The following is a 16,933-nucleotide window of genomic DNA, read 5'->3' as shown; positions in this document are numbered from 1 at the left end:
CAGCTGCAACTTGCCTGGTGTCTGAGATGCATAAATTCTATTTATTGACTTGTTGCTTAGTTCCACCCCTCTCACATTCTTTTGAGGATTGTTGGTACAAATTTATTAACAACAAAAGATGCAAAATGCAATTAAACAAAAACAATGCAAATTTGTACTCATTGTAGACCAAAAAAAGGTATATACACCCTATCTTACCAACGGCAGATTGCACTGGCAGTCGTGTAGTAAAATAGATTCATTAAAACCCATTTGGTATGCAACAAAAGCTCTCATTTGCCATCTCATAAGTGCTATGGCTTTAAGAGACTGAAAATGCATGACATAAAAATGATAACGTAAGCCCAAACAGACTTGATTTAGCTAGCTAGAGGGCTTCAGTGATATAGCAGAAGTGAAAACCGTACAGTAGGACTGCATCAGTTACAAAAGCACTATGTGAGAATCGGCATGAATACACTACATATGCATGAAGAACGGTTTTTAGGGAAGAATTTAGGGTTGGCTCGCATGGTTGCATGCTTGACCTGCTGCTCATGAACAATCATGCAAACCTTCAGCTTTTTGCGCTATCTCTGTGGTGACCAGCTCTGCTTTCATGTAACATATGGCCAATTGATCAAGACGTAGTCTAGGATTACAGATGGACCAGTAGTTTCTGTTTCTTTTTGGAAACTTGTGACTTTGTCTTACCTTTTACTCCAAACTGAAGTCAAGTGTTTCTATTCTCAGTGTTTATACAATCTATCAACTGAAATCTCTTTCTCAGAGAAGTCAAACAAATAAAACTGTATTTATTACATGGGAAATAGCATTGTTTCTTGCGATATTTATTCCATATCACTTAAAAAATATACTTGCACATCTCATGAAGTCTTTGAATCTTCACATGTAAAGCCACCAGCTGTTGATATTTTAATATATTAACCAAATCTTCACCTTTGAACAGGACATAATATGTGATAACAGTCTCATAGTGATCCCACAGCTTTTGTCATGGATTCCACCAGTTGGAAGTAATTGTACTTAATATCAAATTCCATGTCATACCAGAAATTCACTGCCAAGACAAAAAGAGCATGTTAAAAATCATTGTCATTCATGATTTACATCATATTTGTAACCATAAGAAAAGTACAAAACAGAATATGCAAGTAAGGATGCACCGAAATTTTGGCTACCGAAAATTGGTTTTGGAGAGCCCAAATCAGTGACCGAAACAGCAATCTTATTGGCTGACAGCAGTCCATGATGTCACAAACTTAAGATTATTAAAAATTAAGGTTAAACCACTGCAGTCATGTCAACTGTTTTCACAATGTCTTTAGTACCTTTCTGGGCCTTGAAAGTGGTGGTTAAATTGCTGTCTATGGACGAGTCATATACTTCTCGGATTTCATCAAAAATATCTTAATTTGTGTTCCAAAGAGGAACGAAGGTCTTATGGGTGTGGAATGACATGAGGGTGAGTAATTAATGATGGGTGTGGAATGACATGAGGGTGAGTAATTTATGATAGAATTTTCATTTTTGGGTGAACTAACCCTTTAAAGTATATAAAAAGTCTCGAAGAGTACATCCTGGAGAAGATTTTCATCAAAGTAAGCTTTAGCTCCCTTGCGGTTTCCTGAGGGATTGAGTTGAGATGGCAAGAGCCTTTGCTCTATGCTCCTCATGTCTTTTCATCCCTTAGATGAAGCGAAGGCTATATTCTCCCCCTTAGAAGTAGTGGTAGATCTGAGCTTGTAGGCGAGCTACTTCCTTGGATAGCATGGAAGTGGAAACAACTTCTCTGGCTATTAGAGAAGTTAAGCTTAGGAAGTGGCTCCACTAAGTCTAGGAGTCACTTTTTTTTTCTTGCGCCCTGGAGGTTGACCCACCTTGACTCTAACTGATTGATTTGTAGAGTCAGGTTATTTTATGTCCACTACGGTCTGAAAATCTAAAATCTAGCGAGGCAGGCACTCCCTCAGCATAGCAGAGTGGGTATTGGTTCCCCATAGTGTCAATTCTATGACGCCACATCGAAGTTCCACTTTGATAGGGAACGTCTATAACCCCGGTTCTCCGAATTTAATTTAACTGAATGCCTTTGTCATTGTTTTCTTGTATACAAAGAAATTAATAATGCTACTCTGCAGCTACTAAACCACAACTATATACTGTATATTAGTATGCTCTCTATGGAGCATCAGTAAAAAGATACAAGCAGTTTTTTGTCAGATGGTTCTTTCCTGAGGATCCTAAGGAAGTAAAGTCTGCCTTCTTTATTAGTGATGTGGTATTAGCACTCCAGGTCAGATCCTTCTCAATGTGGACGCCTAGAAACCCTCTGAAAATGAAAGTCTGAAAGTCTGAAACACTCTCCACACAGTCCACGCTAATGAGTAAGGGCTGAATAACTGTTTTATTCCTCCTGTAGTCTATGATCAGCTCTTTGGTCTTGGTGGTGTTAAGGACCAAGTTATTGTCTACACACCACACAGACACCTCGTCCTGATATGCAGACTTATCCCCCTTCGAGATGCATCCCACAACAGTGATGTCATCAGCAAACTTGATGGCATTGCTGGAGTGTGTGGGAATGCAGTCATGAGTATAGAGGGTGTAGAGTAGAGGGCTCAGCACAAATCCCTGAGGGGAGCAAGTGTTAAGGCTGAGGTGATGTAAGGGCCTACTCTGACCCTATGGGAGTGATCTGATAAGAAGTCCTTTATCCAGAGGCAAATGGAGTGGGATAGTACCAAGTCTGCCAGCTTGGTCATCAGTCTATGGGGGAGGATGGTAATAAATGCAGAGCTAAAGTCTAACATAGCTCCCCTGCTGCTCCAGGTGGATCAGAGCAGTGTGAAGAGCTGTGGCTATGGCATCCTCTGTAGATCTATTTGATCTATATGCAAACAGGTCTGTGTCGAATATGGGTAGAAGGTGATCAAAGAAATGACTCCAGACCAGTTTCTCAAAACACTTCATAATAATGGTTGTCAGTGCCAACGGGCGGTAATCATTTAGACTGCTAACTTGGCCTTTTTTTTTTCTTTTTTTTCAGTGGGACTATAAATGAGGATTTCAGACAGGGTAGAACTCTGTCCCACCTGCTGGCCCATCCAGTTACTCGGGTCCTGCAGCCTTCCTCGGATTCACCGCCCTCAGTGTGTGCCTCACAGTTGTGCAGTTGGCAGTTGTGGCCTAATGGTTAGAGAGTCGGACTTGTAATCCGAAGGTTGTGGGTCTGAGTCTTAGTACTGGCAGGAAATGTAGGTGGGAAAGTGAATGAACAGAGCTCTCTTTCACTCTCATTACCCACAACTGAAGTGCCCTTGAGCAAGGCACCTAACCTTCAATTGTTCCCAGGGTGCCACAGCAAAAAAATAGCTGCCCACTGTTCTGGGTGTATGTTCACGGCGAGTGTGTGTTCACTACTGTGTGTGTGCATTTGGATGGGCGAAATGCAGAGCACAAATTCTGAGTATGGGACACCATACTTGGCAACGTCACGTCACGTCACCTCTTGCTCCTCCACAATGAAGATTTTGAGGCTGCACCTCAAAACGGGCAAAGAAATGGTTCAACTCTTCCGCTAGTGATGCATCATCGTCAGCAACTGAGAGGTTACTGGATTTGTGGTTGGTAATGTGCTGAAGCCCCTTCCCATACCTGCCTCATGTTGTTACTGTGAAAGTGGTCCTCAATTTTTCTTCCTGTGAGCAGCTTTGGCCTCTCTGATGCCTCTTTTCAGTTGGCTCTGGCAGTGCTGTATTGTGCCTGATCACCAGACCTGAAAGCAGTGTCCCTGTCCCTGAGCAGGCACTGGACTTCTACTGTCATCCAGGGCTTCCGGTTGGGATAGACCAGTCCACGGTGACAATATCCATGTAATACTTAATGTAGCCCAGGACAGCTGCAGTATACTCCAGGTCCTGGTGTTCAAAAACATCCCAGTTCGTACTTTCAAAACAATCCTGCAGCTGATGAGGCATCTTCAGGCAATGTTTTAACAATCCTGGGATATGCCGGAATTAGGAGCAGGGACAAGTGGTCAGACTGCCCCAGCCCTATTGCCCTGTTTGACGTTGGAATTGACCCTGTTCCTTAACGAACATGTTCGTTGCTACCTGTAGCTTCAGTTGATCCATTTTTTTAGTTATGGATCTAGCATTGGTTATAAAAATACTAGGAAACTGTGGCTTGTATGTGGCTTTATGGCTTCATAGTATTTTTCTAACCAACGCTTGAACCCTATTTGAGAAAGGGGAAGAGACACGGTGTCTCATTGCCATGCATTGGGTTTGCCTGCACGTTTCCTTCAGACAAAAGAGTTGATGACATATTTTTCAGGTGCCCTCTTATATACGTCATGGATTGCCGTCAGCCAATAAGACTGCCTTGTTTGTTACATATGTTCAGATATCGGTGACACTGAGGGCATCCCCATAGCGTCAACTCCATGATGCTGTGCCTTATTCCCCATCTCAGGGAACGTCTCGGTTACGTATGTAACCCTCGTTCCCTGAAGGAGGGAACGGAGACGTACGTCAGTAGTGACTGACGAATTGGGATATCGCTAGAGAGCCCCTATCAGCTTCGAGAAAACTAAAACAAGCCAATGGACATTGGCGTGCGATATTTGCATAACGCACCCCTCCCCAAACCGGGGCATATAAAAGAGGGAGGAGATGCAATCGCACTCTGTTTTTTGCTGAGGAGACAACTGGTGTCCGCACTGCAGCGAGGGTACAGAAACTGTGGCGACGGGACGTACGTCTCCGTTCCCTCCTTCAGGGAACGAGGGTTACATACGTAACCGAGACGTTCCCTTTCAGTCGGTCACGTTCGACGTACGTCAGTAGTGACCGACGAATTGGGATCCCAAATAAAACGCCACAGTTACGAAACCCCTTCCAGTGCCCAGCGCAGGCTCTAGCCGCCCGTCGCACCAAGGGGACGGAGAAGGGGGCGAGCTTACGCCGGGAAGTCTACTGCTGTTCCGATATACCCACTAAGTAAACTAGACTACACTGGGGAAGCGAACCCGTAGGGGACTCTGCGGAGCCACTACCCACCCAGTGGGGAAGGAATTTACGTGGAACATATGGCCTGGCCCAAAGGGCAGAACGCATACGAGTCCCTGGGATGGCTCCACCTGAGTAGGGGGAGACTCATCTGACAGGTGACAGCAGAAACTCTGCTAAGGGAAAGACATGGGCTCACCGTAGGGAGTAACCGTGGACAACACACATATGGAATCACTCACTTAGAGGGATTGCAACATATGGAACCCAACCAACAGACAACATCGAAGATGGATGTTGGTCTGGCATCAGACACTCCGCAATGTCCGAGCCGAAGGGGGAGGCGGAGGAACTCGACAGGGTTCACCGATCGGGGAACACGACTGGAGTCAAAGATGCACGTATCCAGCCCAGAGGGCGGGAATGGCATTGCAAGCCGACACATAGAACAGGTTCAACGCGTCTACCGGCTAGTGGAAGCGAGTACACGGGAAGAAACCGGTTCCACACGTAAGCAATAAAACCTAGCAAACGTGTTGGGTGTCGCCCAGCCCGCAGCTCTACAGATATCTGTCAGCGAGGCGCCATGAGCCAACGCCCAGGAAAAGGCCACTCCTCTGGTGGAGTGGGCTCTCAACCCGAACGGGCAAGGCACGCCCTGGGAATCATAAGCCAGGGCGATGGCATCCACAATCCAGTGGGCCATCCTCTGCTTGGAGACAGCCTTTCCTTTCTGCTGGCCTCCGTAACAGACAAAGAGCTGATCTGAGGTCCTGAAGCTTCGAGTTCTATCCACGTAAACGTGCAGAGCGCGAACTGGACAGAGCGAAACCAGGGCTGGGTCTGCCTCCTCCGAAGACAGCGCTTGCAGGTTCACTACCTGATCTCTGAAGGGAGTGGTAGGAACCTTGGGCACATATCCAGGCCGAGGTCTCAGGATGACGTGAGAATCCCCAGGCCCGAATTCCAGGCACGATTCGTCGACCGAAAATGCGTGCAGGTCCCCTACCCTCTTGACCGAGGCCAATGCAACCAGGAGGATGGTCTTAAGGGACAGTACTTTTAACTCGACTGATTGCAAGGGCTCGAAGGGATGACGCCGAAGGGATGAAAGAACTAAGGTGAGATCCCAAGAGGGTATGGAGGGGGGACGAGGCGGATTCAGTCTCCTCGCTCCCCTCAGGAACCTGATGACCAGATCGTGCTTCCCCAAGGACTTCCCATCAACTGCATCGTGATGTGCGGCAATGGCGGCAACATACACTTTGAGGGTGGAGGGAGACAGCCTTCGCTCCAGGCCCTCTTGCAGGAAGGAAAGCACGGATCTGACCGAGCATGATCGGGGGTCTTCTCGGTGAGAAGAACACCATTCAACGAACAGGTTCCACTTCAACGCATAGAGGCTCCTAGTGGAAGGAGCTCTAGCGGAAGTGATAGTGTCTACAACCGCTTGCGGGAGATCACTTAGAACCTCCGCATCCCGTCCAGGGACCACACGTGGAGGTTCCACATGTCAGGACGCGGGTGCCACAGGGTGCCCCCTCTCTGAGTCAGAACATCCTTCCTCAGAGGAATCGGCCAAGGAGGGGCTGTCATGAGGAGCATCAGGTCCGAAAACCATGTCCGGGTGGGCCAATAAGGGGCCACCAACAAGACCTGCTCCCCATCCTCCCTGACTTTGCACAAGAGTTGTGCAAGAAGGCTCACTGGGGAAAACGCATATTTGCGAAGACCCCGGGGCCAACTGTGTGCCAGCACATCTGTGCCGAGAGTACCTGCGGTCAGGGAATAGAACCACTGGCACTGAGCATTCTCCTGGGAGGCAAACAGATCTATCTGAACCTCGCCGAAGTAACGCCAAATCAGTTGGACCACCTGGGGATGGAGTCTCCATTCGCCCGCAAGTGGAGGCTGCCGTGAGAGCTCGTCGGCTGCACGGTTGAGCACACCTGGGACATGAATGGCACGAAGCGACCTCAGATGCTTCTGACTCCATAACAAGAGATGGCGGGCAAGTTGCGACATGCGGCGGGAGCGTAGACCACCCTGATGGTTGATGTACGCTACGGTCGCGATGTTGTCTGAGCGGACTAGAACGTGCTTGCCTGTCAACAGCTCCTTGAAGCGGCCCAGCGCAAGACGAACTGCCAGCAACTCGAGGCAATTGATATGCCAATGCAGCTGAGGCCCCGTCCAAAGACCCAAAGCTGCATGCCCGTTGTACGTGGCGCCCCACCCTGAGGTCGAGGCGTCTGTGTGGACCACAGCATGCCTGGACACCTGTTCGAGGGGAACTCCCGCCCGCAGGAACGAGGGGTCTGACCATCGAGTGAGGGCACGGCGGCAGCTCAGTGTCACAGGAACACGGAACGTGCCGCGTTGCCACGCCCATCTCAGGACCCGGCCGTGGAGCCAGTGTTGGAGCGGCCTCATATGAAGCAATCCGAGCGGCGTGACTGCGGCTGCGGATGCCATATGCCCCAGGAGCCTCTGAAACATTTTCAGTGGGGCCGCTGTCCTGCACTTGAGCGTACTCAGGCAGTTCAACACCGACTGGATGCGCTCCTTGGTGAGTTGCGCAGTCAGGGCGACCGAGTCCAGTTCCATACCGAGATAAGAGATCCTCTGCCCGGGGGAGAGTTTGCTCTTGTCCCAGTTGACCCGAAGACCCAACCGGCTGAGGTGTGCCAACACCAGATCCCTGTGTTCGCACAACTGCTCTCGCGAGCTGGCTAGAATAAGCCAGTCGTCGAGATAGTTGAGAATACGAACACCTTGTTCCTTGAGGGGAACAATGGCCGCCTCCGCAACCTTCGTAAAGACACGGGGGGACAGGGCCAGCCCAAAGGGCAGGACTTTGTACTGATATGCCCGTCCCTCGAACGCAAACCATAGGAAGGGTCTGTGACGAGGCAGAATCGAGACATGAAAGTACGCGTCCTTCAGGTCTATCGCTGCGAACCAATCTTGGGGACGGATGCATTGAAAAATGCGTTTCTGCGTCAACATCTTGAACGGCAGCCTGTGAAGGGACCGATTCAGGACTCGCAGATCCAAGATTGGCCGCAACCCACCTCCTTTCTTCGGTACAATGAAGTAGGGACTGTAGAACCCTGACTTCATATCAGCTGGAGGGACCGGCTCGATTGCATCCTTCGCCAGGAGGACAGCAATCTCCGCCCGAAGAACAGGAGCGCTGTCCAGTGACACCTGAGTGTAGTGGACACCTCTGAACACCGGGGGACGGCGGGCGAACTGAATCGCATAGCCGAGCCTGATAGTACGGATGAGCCAGCGGGACGGGCTGGGAAGCGCTAGCCAGGCTTCCAGACACCGAACGAGCGGGACCAAAGGCACCACAGGCACACCGGGAGTGGGGCAGCGAGGCAGAGTACTGAGGCTCGACTCGGGCGGCACAGCGGCCCGAAGTGGAGTCAGACTCTGCGGGGTGACAGCACCAATGGGAGACGGTACACGTGGTACGGCCTGCACCATCGGGGCGCCCCCCACTGGCGAAATGAGAGGGGGCTGCGGACACCGAGGCAGGACCCCGGGTCCTGACAACCGCGCCCTCTTGTGACCTGGAGGAAGGAAGGGAAACAGCTCTTTCTGTGAAAAGGTGGGTACCGCTGGACTCCGGAGAGCCAGCGGCGGGTCAGACACAACAAGTTTCTCCCGGCCCTCCCCCGGGAGTGGAGGAGATTCAGGATCGCGACTTCCTCGACCTCTTGCCACCTGGCTTGGCTTGAGCGGGCAGGGCGCCACGTCCGGCACCGGCTCCCTGCTGTTTGGCTGGTGGAGGCTGCTGCTTGGCCAACTTAGCAGGGGCGGAGGACGATGCGGGCGGGCACCCTCGGCGACGAGCAGGCTGAGGTTGCGCCGCCGGCGGGGCAGGACATGTTTTATCGCCTCAGCCTGCTTCTGGGCAGCAGAGAACTGTTGGGCGAAGCTCTCCACTGCGTCGCCGAAAAGGCCAGCCTGGGACACGGGGGAGTCCAGGAACCGATATTTATCGGTCTCCCTCATGTCAGCCAGGTTTAGCCATAGATGGCGCTGCTGGACTACCATAGTAGCCATCGCTTGACCAACGGAGCATGCTGTCACTTTAATCGCCCGGAGAGTGAGATCGGTGGCAGCACGCAACTCCCCCAGCAGATGTTGGTCAAGACCACCCTGCGGCATTTCCGATAACGCTTTTGCTTGGTATACTTGCAAAAGGGCCATGGCATGCAGGGCGGAGGCGGCCTGCCCACAAGCTCTGTAAGCCTTCTCCGTCAGAGAGGAAGAAAACTTACAGGCTCGGGACGGAAGGCGCGGTTCTCCACGCCAGCCGGCGGCCGTAGGGCACAACTGCATCGCTACAGACCGTTCGACTGGAGGGATCCCCGTATAGCCTTTAGCCTCTCCGCCATCCAGGGTGGGGAAGGCGGACGAGGGCCCTGGTCTCGAACGAACACTATACGGCGTCCGCCAAGACCTGGTCACCTCGTCGTGCACCTCCGGGAAGAAAGGCATCGGAGCGGGACGTTGAGGACCAGTGCGGCCCGCCCCGAGGTACCAATCGTCAAGCCGAGAGGGGCCGGGACAGGGTGGAGGGTTCCACACGAGCCCGACGCTCTCGGCTGCCCGGGAAAGCACAGCCATCAACTCAGGATCCGACTCGGCCACAGCCGCCGCCCCTTGAGACGGGGGCTCAGCCGAGTCATCCTCTCCCGAGGACTCCTGCTCGCCTTCCGATACCGTGATCGACATCTGATCCTCCGCAGGTGCACCGAAGGACAGTACCGCACGCTCCGAAAAGGGCCCGGCACGGCGGTAACACCACTGGCTGCGGTGCTGAAGAGGTGGCAGGGGCCCGCGTGATCCTAAAGTCACCCTGCCTACATGCCGACGAACCGTCACTCCGACCGGGGCCAGAGAAAACGGCCGCACGGGGCATAGGGGAGGGGACCCCCGCTCCCTGAGAACCAAGGAACGAAAGTCTCGACCTCAGCACCGCGATAGTCATGTTCCCACAATGAGAACATGAACCATCTACAAACGCTGCCTCAGCGTGCTGAACGCCCAAGCACGTGATGCAGCGATTGTGCCCATCAGCAGGGACCAGGGAACGACCACATCCAGTAGCGCACAGACGAAATGCTATCTCCCCAGATGCAGGGTTCGTCTGTAAAGTCTGATAGAGGGGGAATCACAGCTCTTTTGTGAATGAGACACACAGGGAGTGTCACGAGAGTGTGGAAAACACACACGGGACCCGGCCAAATCGCAGACCAAACTCAGTTGGAATTACAGCGGAACGCTGTCTCACAGCCGATGTTGCCGCCCGGACCCGGAAGCTCGTGGACTCGCTGCAATGTCGTCGCGCCAAACACGGTAAGAGTGCTGTTTTCTTTTTGTTTGAAGATCTTCTCAGCCGTAGGACACCAACGCTGGCTCCGAAGCGAAAGACAGAGTGCGATTGCATCTCCTCCCCCTTTTATATGCCCCGGTTTGGGGAGGGGTGCGTTATGCAAATATCGCACACCAATGTCCATTGGCTTGTTTTAGTTTTCTCGAAGCTGATAGGGGCTCTCTAGCGATATCCCAATTCGTCGGTCACTACTGACGTACGTCGAACGTTAACCTGAGGAACCAGGGTTAACCTGAGACGTTTCTGCTGATGCGTGAAGAAAACTTAAGAGAGAACTAAACATTTAGCAGGCCTGCCATCCAATAATCGCAGAAATCTTTGTGCTTTGTAACTTTTAATATGAAGAAAAGTCTCAACTAAAATTCTGTCAATTTATTACAAATTTCAAACATTTTGGCGCTTTTTTATACTGCATGAAAGACCACTGTAGAACCTCAGTTCAAGTGGCACGTGAACTGATCATCTCTTCTTCTTTACTACTAATTACAGCACCAAATAAACATAAATCAACATCAGAAGGACTGTTAAAAGGTAAAGTACAACTTACTGAAATGAATCCTGTCTCATGTAATCGCTCAATCTGTGTTTCAACCAGGGAAAGAGGTCAATAAAACATCTTGTAGGCTATACAAGCTATATGTAACTTAACTTTACATTTACCTCAGTAAAACTATTCAATGTCCATAAAGTCATTAGTTAGCTAGAAAAAAATAACTGTAGAGAAGAGCATTTTATATATTATATATATTTTTACTTAAATGGTTAGTTCACCTAAAATGAAATTTCTGTCATTAATTACTCACCCTCATGTCGTTCCAAACCCATAAGACCTTCGTTCATCTTCGTAACACAAGTTAAGATATTTTTGATGAAATCAGAGAGCTTTCTGACCTCTCTATAGACAGCAACGTCATAACCAATTTCAAGGCCCAGAAAGGTAGTAAAGACATCATAGTCTATGTGACTACAGTGGTTCAACCTTAATGTTATGAAGCGATGAGAATAAGCTTTGTGCGCAAAAAACAAAAATAACAACTTTATTCAACAATTTTTTGTCTTCCCTGCTATCTCCTATGCTGTTTATATTGTAAACACAGTGCAGCACTTCCGGGTTCTACGTCAGAATGCCGACTCAGTATTGACTGATGCTGTACACATGAGCACCACAACAGGCACTGCCTTTTTAACATAGAACCGCCCTGAGCGAGTTTACACAGTCCGCCATTACTGCACTAACGAGAATGTCTCCCAAGTGTTTTAGGTGTTCTATAGCTGGATGTATTAATCCACATAGCTCTCTCCATTTACTCCCTAAATCTTATCCAGATGAGGTGGATTAATTTTGTTTTCAAAGAAACTGCTCCCTCAACTAAAGTCTGCGCGAATCATTTCACACCGGACTGCTTTGTGAGCTAATGTCAATACAAATAGACAATACAAAACAGAGGTTGTGTTGAGTAAAAATGTGTTACTCAAGGATAGATCAGTAAACTGTTAGTGATCCAGCTTATAGTCTCTAGAGTGATACTGGATATGGCAGTAATGAAGGTGAGAGCACTTTATTACAGTTAATCGGAGTTGATTTACGGATATAAAGTTCACCAGTTTATGAACCATCACCCGAAAAGGCATAAGGTCTTTATATATTTGCAGGGGTTAAAGCCAAAAAAACATTTTTTTTTTTTTTTTTTGGTTACATACCTGCAAACTCAAAAGAGGTTAAAAAGGTGATGTGTACAAACTAAAATGTTATATATTATATTATATATTTTTATATATTATATATATATTTTTGACACTAGGGCTGGGCATTGACACAAATTTCACAATTGGATTCGATTTCGATTCAGCAGCTTGCAATTTGATTTTGATTTGATTACCTTCGATTCAATATTGATTAAATTGGGGCCTATAAGGTTAAGTAGGCTAAATGTTTTCTTTCATAAACATCTAACATTCCCTTCATTAAAGATGCCCTAGAACCAGTTTTTACAAAATATTACACACTGTTGGAGAGATTTATAAAGAATGAAGTTGTGTTTATGAATTATACAGACTGCAAGTGTTTAAAAATGAAAATAGCAACGGCTCTCTTGTCTCTGTGAATACAGTAAGAAATGATGGTAACTTTAACCACATTTAACAGTACATTAGCAACATGCTAACGAAACATTTAGAAAGACAATTCACAAATATCACTAAAAATATCATGTAATCATGGATCATGTCAGTTATTATCACTCCATCTGCCATTTTTCGCTATTGTTCTTGCTTGCTTAACTATAGTCTGATGATTCAGCTGTGCACATCCAGACGTCCTGCCCTTGTCTAATGCCTTGAACATGGGCTGACATATGCAAATATTGGGGGCGGACATATTAATGAGCCCGACTGTTACGTAACAGTCGGTGTTATGTTGAGATTCGCCTGTTCTTAGGAGGTCTTTTAAACAAATGAGATTTACACAAGAAGGAGGAAACAATGGTGTTTGAGACTCACTGTATGTCATTTCCACGTACTGAACTCTTGTTATTCAACTATGCCAAGGTAAATTCAATTTTTGATTCTAGGGCACCTTTAAACATTTAAATGGTGGCCGTCATAAAATGGATTTATTCAAACATTCATGTTAAGTACAAATAAGGGATATAGCCTCTAGTGCATATATTTAGCAAAATGCTCCTCTATAAGTTCATTTTTGCAGCTGACTAACAATTTTTTGGACACTGAACGGATTTTCTGAGCTAAATACTATGGTAAATGTGACATTTTTTACAATCTGTTTTATTGACGTATTTCCGCGGTTGAAACACATTGAGCGATTACATGAGACATGACAGATTTTTTTAAGTTGTACTCATTTGTATTTAAAGGGACCACACTGAAACGGCGCGTTTTTGCTCAACCCCAAAAAGTGGCAATTTTAACACACTATAAAAAATTATCTGTCCGGTATTTTGAGCTAAAACTTCACATACACACTCTCGGGAGTTATTTCAGAGACTTATTTTACATCTTGTAAAACGGGGCATAATAGGTTCCCTTTAATGTATATTTGAATAAATCTGTAATGAAAACAAGTTATTACAGTTTATTGAAGTTTAAATATGAATATTTCAGCAACAAACTGGAGTAGAAACAATTCTAAAGCTATTTCTACAAGGCTATTTGAGTATTGATAATTGGATAAGTTTGATTAATTTATTGATTATTCATTTATTATTCATTTTCGGCCAAATGCATCCTGAATTTTCGGTTTCGGACCAGAATTTTCATTTTGGTACATCTTTACAAGTTATTCTTGTTAGCAGTCACATCACCAACCCGCTATGCAGCCGTGAGACTGTCGCACGTGGTGGAACCACAGGGAGGGCAGGTACAGCATTTCTCCAGCTTTCACAGTGCAGTGCAGAGGTTTAGCCAGCCTGTAGGAGGGATATCGCTCATAATCTGGGTTCAAGGGGTCTAGAGGGATCCAGGGCACCTGAAAGAGATATAAGAGATGTGGAAAAATATTGCAAAAAATATACATTTTTTAATTATAGAAATTAATAGAAAAATATAGAATTCAATTTTAATAGTTTAATTTTAATAATCTTAAATACTTTGACTGAATCTTCCTCATCCACTATTTCAAAGGTGTTATCTTCTTTCTGTCTGTATGTTGCTGACTGGTAGAGCTCTATAAGGAGAAAATAAAACAATGCCAATAGACAGAGGCAGAGCCATGAGGCCATTTCCTTAAAGCATGTTAAGGAAATGTTAAGCTAAGCAAGCAAAATTAAAGATTGGGATAGAGAAACGACTCCTTACCATACGGTATGAAAGGTCTATCAGTCGGAGGAAGTAAAATAAACTCTTTCTGCCCAGAGATCACGCAGTATAGATTCTCATAATGATCTTTATGCACTACAGATAAAACAAAACTGTGTTCACTAACAAAAAAGGGTACATACATTGTTAAATTGTTAAAGCAGTGATTTAGATTTACTTAGATTTACTGTCTACAACAATATTCAAAGGCTCTCCTAGCTTTTTTTTTTCTTTAAAGATTCCAGAAGTTTTAAGGTTCCTGCTTCTTTTAAAACAATGAGTTTGCATGACTTTTCTAGTCATTTTCTTATTTACTGGATAAGGATTAAGGATTAGAATTTTTAAAAATTCCTACACGATAAAATATTTTAGAGCTTATTATTAAAATGCCAATGGCATTTTTAAGATCTTATTAATTTACATGACTTTTCTAGGTCTAGAAAACACACTTTTTAAAATTAGTATATCCAGTATTTTCAAATCCGTGGAACACAAGAACAGTTGTTGAGGAGGTAAATTAAAATAAGATTTATTGTTTTGGCAAATTTTAATGCTTGTTTGTCTTATTTTAATCTATATAAATTATTTCATCCTGAGGCTCGTTTAGAAGGTTGCTAAGGCCTCCTGGTTGAGAACCACTGGTTTAAAGTTTACAATATTTTATGTTTATGAACAATTGAAGACAAACTCACTTGATGTGACAGCACTTTCCTCCCCAAGCCAGAAATTTACAGCATCAGGCCTTTTTCCTGAAAACAACAACAAAAAAAAACCCAACAGTAATAATTTCAGAATCCACATTTCAATATTTTGCTATTCTCCAACCATTCTCCAGGTAAAAACTTAATGTAAAATGTGTGGACATACCAAGAGCTTCACTCATCCAGTCAATGTGAGTCTTTACATCTCCCTTCAGCTCCGGTAACTCCTCAGTCAGATTTGAGCATTGCTTCTGAACGTAAAACACACCACTGCTCTTCACCTTCCCTTCTACGATATCCAGCAGAGAGGTGAAGGACATCTGACGCTCCTCTGGCATCACAAAGCGATTCCCGTTTACGGCATCTGCATATCCGTTTGGAGTGACGGCCACACTGATGACTTTGGAGCCCACTTTCTCTCTACACAAATATGAAAAGAAAAGTTGCACAGAAACATTTTCAGGCCATAGTGTTTAAATGTTAGATCTGATCATCTGATTGGCTCACCTGAGATATGTGGTGTTCCATTTAGATAAAGCTGGCCAATCACTGAAGGCGTTGCGAATGATGCAGGGCTTGTTGGGGCCAATCCAGTCACGATAAAACTGAAGTGGGGAGAGGGGCCCATCCAGGTATGGCACTGCATCGTTAAGATAAAGCTCTAAGGGAGAAAAGACATAACGATATCACTGATAAGTCATTACAAGCCTTTCAACAAAGAAGTAGGCCTATTGCTTATGTTTTGGAGTATTCTGGGTTAAAAACTGATTTTGCACAAAATTTTTTTTTATGTTAAATCAGGGGTTTTCAAACTGGGGGGGTAACAAGGGAGTAGAAAAGTTTAGAGAAAAGCAGTGTAAAAAATGAATAAAAATAAATAAGTAAAAGTTTATTTAAGTAAAATAAATAATAAATTAATACATTAGATTAAAATAAATTCATTGAAATAAATAAAACTGGATTTAAGTAATAAATTAAAACATTTGACTATAATAAATTTAAATAAGATTTCATTTAAACAAAATAAATAATTATATAAACAAAATATTTGATTAAAATAAATAAAATTTCATTTAAATAAATAAAAATAAGAAAATCAATGTAAAATAAATAAATAAAAGATTAAACTTGGTAAATAAATAGATTACAATAAAACTTGCTTTAAACGAATGAAATATGATTTAAATAATAAATAATAATAATAATAATAAATTTAAATAATAAATGTATATCTTAATAAAAATAAATACATTAATAAAATGCATCTAACTTATATATATATATATATATATATATATATATATATATATATATATATATATATATATATATAGCCATATTTAAAATTTTAGGATGGGGGACCCTCATGCAAATAATCACATTTTGGGGTCAGTGGCATTGAAAAGCCCTGTGTAAAAAAAAAAGATTTATTTTGGTGCAACAAAAATTTTTGTGTAACGTTATATTCTGTAAATGAATAGTGTGTAAATTTTCTACTGCATGTAAATCTATCTATCTATCTATCTATCTATCTATCTATCTATCTATCTATCTATCTATCTATCTATCTATCTATCTATCTATCTATCTATCTACCTACCTGTCGGCGTGATTATATGGATATATATGGCTATATATTAAATGCGTTCGGTTGTCAATAATAGACAGCCAATGAACTCACCCCGAGCTTCTTTAGGAAAATCCCTCAAGCATTCTTTAACTGCATCCATAACCCTATCCACATGTTTCTATGGAACCAATATATTAACTGTTGATTTTTCACAAGTCTCCGTCAGCTTAAAATACTCATAATATACTTTTCTTCCATGCATGCCAAAGTATCTATATACGAAAAACTACACATTGAACTATTAAATGATTTGTGACAGCTCGTGCACACCTCACATGTTTAACAGTTGTTATAATAACATTCGTCTTCCGCTCATGCGCGTAAGTGACTGTTTACAGCGTTGTGTCTGTCTCCCTCTACTGTC

The 16,933-nt window shown here is 44.8% G+C and overlaps 1 protein-coding gene across 1 annotated transcript; it reads right to left on the bottom strand.

Moving 5' to 3' along the window:
- Positions 1-20: 20 nt before the first annotated feature.
- jmjd7 (jumonji domain containing 7) lies at positions 21-16,895 on the bottom strand. The gene is made up of 8 exons (XM_048190946.1): positions 16,621-16,895; positions 15,447-15,600; positions 15,106-15,359; positions 14,931-14,987; positions 14,239-14,334; positions 14,031-14,107; positions 13,750-13,909; positions 21-1,060 (listed from the first exon to the last, which is right to left on the bottom strand). The coding sequence occupies exons 1-8, from the start codon at positions 16,667-16,669 to the stop codon at positions 972-974; spliced, it is 936 nt and encodes a 311-aa protein (XP_048046903.1). The 5' UTR covers positions 16,670-16,895; the 3' UTR covers positions 21-971.
- Between the last annotated feature and the right edge of the window lie 38 nt (positions 16,896-16,933).

The sequence above is a fragment of the Megalobrama amblycephala genome, linkage group LG5 (genome assembly GCF_018812025.1).
Source record: "Megalobrama amblycephala isolate DHTTF-2021 linkage group LG5, ASM1881202v1, whole genome shotgun sequence".
In the NCBI taxonomy this organism is placed as follows: Eukaryota; Metazoa; Chordata; class Actinopteri; order Cypriniformes; family Xenocyprididae; genus Megalobrama; species Megalobrama amblycephala.
This window is presented reverse-complemented; position numbering and strand designations above follow the sequence as displayed.

Coding starts and splice junctions, on each gene's coding strand:
- jmjd7 (XM_048190946.1), bottom strand. CDS start 16,669: ATGGATGCAGTTAAAGAATGCTTGAGGGATTTTCCTAAAGAAGCTCGG. Junction 15,601..16,620: donor TTTTCCTAAAGAAGCTCGGG/GTGAGTTCATTG, acceptor TTTCTCCCTTAG/AGCTTTATCTTAACGATGCA. Junction 13,910..14,030: donor ATGAGGAAGATTCAGTCAAA/GTATTTAAGATT, acceptor TATCTCTTTCAG/GTGCCCTGGATCCCTCTAGA.